Source organism: Pteropus vampyrus, unplaced genomic scaffold, assembly GCF_000151845.1.
Source record: "Pteropus vampyrus isolate Shadow unplaced genomic scaffold, Pvam_2.0 Scaffold24, whole genome shotgun sequence".
Taxonomy (NCBI): Eukaryota; Metazoa; Chordata; class Mammalia; order Chiroptera; family Pteropodidae; genus Pteropus; species Pteropus vampyrus.
Window position 1 is genome coordinate 12,192,249 of NW_011888805.1, and position 6,763 is coordinate 12,199,011.

Here is a 6,763-nt window from a genome sequence, read left to right on the forward strand (position 1 = left end):
CCTCTGATCAGTTTTCATGCCAAGAAGAGTCTCCTTGCAGAAACTGAAATGTTTAGTCTGGTATAATACCTTAACTTGCCCCAGGCTAGGAAGCCAAGCAGAAGAAGTGAGAACAGCCGCCTCCTTCCTCCCACCTCCTAGCTTTATTTTCTACCCACTTAGTAGCTATGATGTGGGACTTCTCCAAGGTCAGGGGCAAAGGAGATTACATGAAAGGGCTGAGAAGATAAAGCAGGGGCCGATATTGAGGTTCTGTGCTTGGCAGGTGGCTTCAGCCACTGCTCTTCCCATTTGCATTTGTCAGGCCTGTGTCACATACCAGTACTTTAAGTCCCTCTCCCTACTCACAGGGACCATTGTCAGGCTCTCTCAGTGTTTCTCCTGAACCCTTTCTCACTTGGCCGGAGGTCAGGAGAAAGCACATGGCCCTGCTCTGCAACCACAAACCACACAGGACAAGGGCAGAGATCGGGGCTGGCCTTCTGTTTCAATGGCTTTCTGAGAGTCCTGCTGTTCCCCGCTACCTCTGCCTTTTCTTCTAGTGCCCTGGCTGGTGCTCAGCGAGATCTTCCCTGGCGGAATCAGAGGACGAGCTATGGCTTTAACTTCGAGCATGAACTGGGGCATCAACCTCCTCATATCTCTGACGTTTTTGACTGTGACAGGTAAGGACACATCTTTTTCCTCTAATGTGTTTGTGCTCTTAGGACAAATGTTAGGGAAACACGCTCACATATAAAAAAACATTCTATGTGGACATTTTCAAACAAATTCAAAAGTAAAGATAATGGCAAGGACCCCGATGTACCTACCATCCAACTTAAAAAGTTGTCAATCTTAATCCTTTTATAATCCCACCTGTTTTTCCCAGATAGGATGTCATTTTGTCTGTAGAATTTCAGCATGGACCTCTGAAAGATACCATATTTAAAAACCGTTTGAATTGTACACTTGAACCTTACTGGATTTCGTTAACCAATGTTACCATAATAAAAATAAATAAATTTAAAATATGCAAAAAACCCCTGTAACGACATCATTATCATATCTGAAAAATATTAATAATAATCCTTTGGTATCAATATTCAGTCTATGTTCACGTTCTTCCAGGCGTCTTATAATTATTTTTTTTGTATTCGTTTGAATCACGATCCAAATATGTCCTTTACAACTGATTGATAAGCCTCTTATAATTCATAGATTTCCTTTCCATTTCTCCTCCCCTCTGCCCCAACTTTGTATTTTTAATGAAGAAACTGAGTCATTCGTTTCAGTTTTCCCTAGGTGGGATTTTACTGATTGTGGTCATAGCGCATGACCTTCTGTCCTTCGTGTTTACTGTAAACTGCTATTTAGATCTAGAGGTTTGAGGAGATTTAGATTTTCTTCTTTCTTTGTTTGCAGACTCCTTCATAGGGATGGCATGTGTCCTGCCATGTGAGGCACATCTTGTTTGCTTGTCTCCCACTTTGTCACGTGGGCTTCTTTTGAAGATCATTTCCCAGATTCGTTATTTTCATTCTATCATTCCTTCTAAAATTTTATCTGTACTACTTCTTTAAGGAGAAATTTCTTCTATAACTATTAGAAGAAATTCTATAACTATTAGAAGAAATTTCTCACAACGAATAGCTACTTGCCTACTTTAAAGTGTGGGTCATGTAAGAAAGGAAAAATAAATGCTGGAAACTTTCTTTTTATTTTCTAGTTTTTGAAATAATGAGGTGGTTCCCCAGCGTCCTCCAAAACTGACCAAGGAATTGAATTTTCTTTCTTCCTTTTTAAAAATATATATACACATATAAACATAATCTGTAAAAAGTTTGCAAACAAAGAAACAAGAAAATCTAAATCTCCTCAAGCCTCTAGACCTAAATAGCAGTTTATAGGAAACACAAAGGACAGAGGTCATGTGAGATGATGACGATCGGCAAAATCCCGCCTGTGAAACCAATGACTCAGTTTCTTCATTAAAAATATAAAGTATGTATGTGTGTGGGGGGGCGGGGCGGGGATAGAAATGAAGATTAAAACACACAAATTATAAGAGACATATCAATCAATTGTAAGTTATATATTTGGGTTGTGATTCCAAGTATAAAAATAATTATGACAACTAGAAGAATGTGAATGTGTATATGTTATATATAAATTTTTAAAACTGGATGTATACTCAAAAAGTATATATCTATATACAGTACCTCTGAATCTTGTCAACCACTTTTTTTTAGCACATTTACTTTGGGAAATGAACTTTTAGAGTTGTTAAATAACCATGGTTTGAGTTTTTATATAAAATTTTCAAATGTTTATGTCCTTCCTACATTTTTAGAAATAGTCCAAGATGAAAGGAAACAAAGGAACTGTCATGAACACCAACCATATTTTTCCTGCTGAGATCACACGTATAGACCTGTGCCCTTCACCTTCACACACACATATACACACGCTCATGCATACACACACACACACACACACACACACACACACACACAAACACCCCTTGTCTGATGTTTGTATGGAGAAAGAGAAATACAAAAGAAAGAATGGAATGATAAAGGGCAAAAATAGATGACACAAATCTCTGGGAAGGATAGCTAATATAGAGGAGGAACTAAAGAAGATTCGGAAGTTCTGCACGGCTTCCTAGAACAAATTTTGGAAAAGCATATCAACTTAAAAAAATCCTGCGATGATCTGAAACCTGTAGATGACATTTAACTGTGGTAAGTTTGAAGTTCTATACTTACTTTCAAAAATCAGTTTTCCAAGTAAAAGATATAAGGGCAGCAAGCCCTCGGACACAAACATCTTTAGTGCAATTTCAGCTGTATCAACAAATGCAGTGTTCCAGAGACAAACTTACTCTGCTGTGGTCAGGATACAGCTGCAGCATTGCACTCAGCTCTGAGTAAAATATTTTATTAGGGTTGTTTAAATGTTTTAAGAGGGTTGCAGTGTGTTCACCAAGCACGTGCAGTCTGGGTGGCATGGTCATGTGACCTATAGTCTGTGAAAAACAGTTCAGGATGTTTGACTTGGATGAGATGAGGCTTAGGGAAGGGATAGAGCTGCATTGAAATATTCAAGCAACTGTCATGAAGAAGGGATGGGGAGAGCTGATCCAGAGAACAAAGTAGACCTTCTGAACCAAAGTTCCTGAAAGGTAGACTTGAGGTTAGGAATTAGTAAGGAATGCCTTTTTTAACAGATAGGGCCAGCTCACTGTGCATTGAGAATCTTTGCGAAGTGGTGAGCCCCCTGCGGCTGAAAGTGCTCAAAACAGAACATGGGACAAGTTTGATGAGACAATCTTTTGGTTTCTTTCACCCTCTGATTCTAGTTTTATGCCCCAGATAGGGAAGAAAGACCAATCCTACAAGCACTTTATTAAGTACTCACCTGGGCAAAAACCTGTGCCAGCAGCAAAAACGGTACAGAGGAATCAGAGTTCAAATAGAATTGTCAGAAGAACTGCAGTACTGTTTCTTCTTCCTGCTTCTCCTCTCCTTAGATGGCACAACTGACAAGTGGTTAATATGCTTAGCGCCTTCCACACTGCATTTACAAAACTGCCTCATATGTAACTGTTCAGTCACATTTCCTGAATGACCAGTGATGATTGTGGCTGTGAAGGGCACTTGCATGGTTTCAGCCTGTGGTTGGTCTGAGCCTGTGTTCACGAAGAGCCAGCTTCCTCCTCACGACTCCCTGCCACACTGGACTTTCTGCTGCTGAGCCTGGGGTGGTACAATAAAAATGGCAGGCTCAGGTGCACTGTGGGCCATCTCTTAGCAGTTAATGTATCTTGACCTTGGTCAGTAACTACTACAAAGGGACCGTACTTTTGGCTAGAAGTGGTCAGGAGAAAGACTAGGTGGGCAGATGAGATCCATCCTGCTTCCTGCGGATGCATCTGACCAAGTAAATGCCTTTCATTAGAACCATTATCACTTTTTCCCTCTGAATCCAGGAGGAAGCACTACAAATATGCTGCTATTAAATGATAAAATAATGCCAGCATGAAATGATATAATCAAATGAAAGTAAAGAACAGTGAGCTTGTTCCAAGAAAAGTCTATCTGTATAAAAATGTCTTAAAAAATGTCCACTCAGTAGAAACCAAACTGCTATAGTAGTGATTCCCAAGAGAGGAATTGTGGCGTGAGGAAAGAGAGGAGATATCTTACCTTCTGCTTTATATGTTTCTGTGTGGTTTCAGGTTCTCTTTTTGCAATGGGCACAAATAGTACCATTTTGAAAAAGAAAAACATGCTCACTAAGAAGATGGCATTGGGTTTAAATTGTGATAGTTACAAGACTACTACTTATTTTACCAGAGGAAGCTGGGATCGTTTGTAAACATGAAACTTCAGAGGCTAGAAATATTTTAAATTTGTAGTTACAGTTTCCTTGGATACTATTGGCGTGTTTGAAAATACATGTTTTTACACATGTGCTAAGAAGCAGCTTTCCACAAGTGGGATCAAAGCAACAGAAAAAATACTTCTAACCCATTTCTATCGGCCTTTTTAGATCTCATTGGCCTGCCGTGGGTGTGCTTTATATATACAATCATGAGTCTCGCTGCTCTGGTGTTTGTTGTTGTGTTTATACCTGAGACAAAGGGATGCTCTTTGGAACAAATATCAAAGGAGCTGGCAAAAGCGTAAGTATTATATGCATTACTCTCCAAACAGCATTCTTTGGTCAAAGATACAGTTTTTATATATACAACCAAATTATAATAATATCTGAAATTATTTCAGGATATCACCTTAGGTGTAAAACCACATCTCAAAGCGTAATTCCAGTTTCTCTGCCATGTATTTCATTTGGGTGACTCAGCTAAGGAATTAGGATAACGAGTGCTTTCTGACAAGTGAACCTGTCAAAGCTCTTTCAGTATTGATTGATGACCCCTCTCACCTCCCTAGCGCAGTCAGAGTCTTGTCCTTCTTGGTAAATAATTTGGATTTTATCCTGAAGGCGGTACGCCATGATTCAAACAATAGGGAAGTGGGGGAAGTAACCAGATTTGTGAAGGAATACTCTGGCAAAATATGAGAAATGGGAAGGGGAGACACTGAATGTGGGAGACCTATGAGGAGTCCGTTGGAAGAATCAGACAGGAAACGGGCTGGCCGAGGTGCAGGGATAAAACCTAACAGCTCAGGGTGAGACTGGAAAAGGCAGCTGAGGGAAAGGTGGGAGTTGGGATCTCTCCAGCTTAGAGAACCCAGTAGACAGTGGGATATGCACTGAAGTAAGACCTGGAGGAGGAGAAAGACAGGTTTGGGAGGCAGGAGTCTGGTGGAGGGACAGGGACAATACCGAGTTCAGTTTGGAGAGACTGTGAGGTGCCCATGTGGCATGCAAACGGAGGGAAGTCAAACGCACATTGGGAGCTGGATTTGAGAAATATCTATGTTGGAGATGTAGATTTGGTCCTTACTACATAGTACACAAGCAGAGGCAGATCCGCGTTTGATGGTGCCCAGTTTAAGAAAAATAATACGAATTATGAATTCAAAATTAGGCAAGACTATGTGGGCTTTGGAAGGGGCTATGTAGGTGAGCAGTCCCGGGCTTAAGTCTCATTGGCTTTATGGAACTCCACCATGTGTATGTGCACTTTTGAGCTACCCATCTACTAGCTGGGGGAGCAAAATTCCTTTAAAAATAAAGATTTGTTAAAATTCTCATGAGCAACACTCATGAAATTGAGGCAGGGAGAAAGTAGTTATAAATTAATTGAAGAAAGCTAAAGGGCTACTCTATTATCAACTCCTTATTGCATTCTTTCTTAAGAATCTAACTTGAAAACAGAATGTTGTGGATGAGTTAAAAACGTTTTAGATCTGTTTTTCACATGGGGCTGTTAGAATGTATCAAACTGCAAATCGAGTGAAAATTCGAAAGGAAAACTTAAGAAAAGCCCATATTTCCATGTAGTGGACCTCCAGAATAAGACATGTGATCTAAAACTCAACAAAACTATTCAGTCAGAAGAATTTAGGGTGAGAAAGGAATCTATCTAAATTAGTTAAGACTCTGAATTAGGAAATGTTTTTGCAAGAATCACATTTCTGTTACTTCGGAGTCATGAGATCACTCAAACTTAAATCTAGACCCTCTCCAAGGAAGTTATAAATTGCAAATTAGGAGAGATCCAAAGGCTATGAGTACTGGGAGGCTGATATTGAAGAACAAAGGTAGAAAAGGGCATTAGTGTGGAAGATCATGAAAGATGAGGTGGCAAGACAATTCTGCATTTTAAACTCACTGATAGCAGCAGAACCAGTATCTGCTAGGGATGCATATATCCTTATGGGGAAGCCCGGTACCGATGCAGACAGGAAACAAAGTTGCTTTCAGAAATCTTGGCAAACTCCTATTTGTGCAACACTAGAGAGCCTGGGGCTTGTCTTAGCTTGAAGTGGCAGGTTGGCAAACACTTTTAAAATGAAAATGTAGAACCCTTTAAATATGTTCAACTCACTTATCACATTTTAACTGTTACAAACATGTATACTTAGAATCACCAATTAAAAAAAAAAAATGCAAACAGCCTGAATCAAAGTATATATGAATTATGCATGCTGAACAAGGTTCCTGGAGGGAAATATCAGAGACAAAAATATAAAAAAAATACATAATGGTATTGACAAGTTATCGAACTAGCTAAGTAAATGTGGGGTGGCTGAAAGCCCAGGGAACTTGCTAGCACACAGAAGCTTAAGTTAACTTGAAGACTAAGGAA

At 39.7% G+C, this 6,763-nt stretch overlaps 1 protein-coding gene across 2 annotated transcripts in view; it reads left to right on the forward strand.

The window, feature by feature from the left end:
* Positions 1 to 6,763, forward strand: part of SLC2A12 (solute carrier family 2 member 12) — a 46,490-nt gene that overhangs the window by 36,654 nt on the left and 3,073 nt on the right. Inside the window, exons 3-4 of one of the 2 annotated variants that reach the window (XM_011356194.2) lie at positions 543 to 665; positions 4,537 to 4,669. In XM_011356194.2, the coding sequence (XP_011354496.1) occupies positions 543 to 665; positions 4,537 to 4,669 (256 nt within the window). The remainder of the gene's footprint in view (positions 1 to 542; positions 666 to 4,536; positions 4,670 to 6,763) is intronic. The other variant, XM_023528397.1, reaches the window with a different exon arrangement.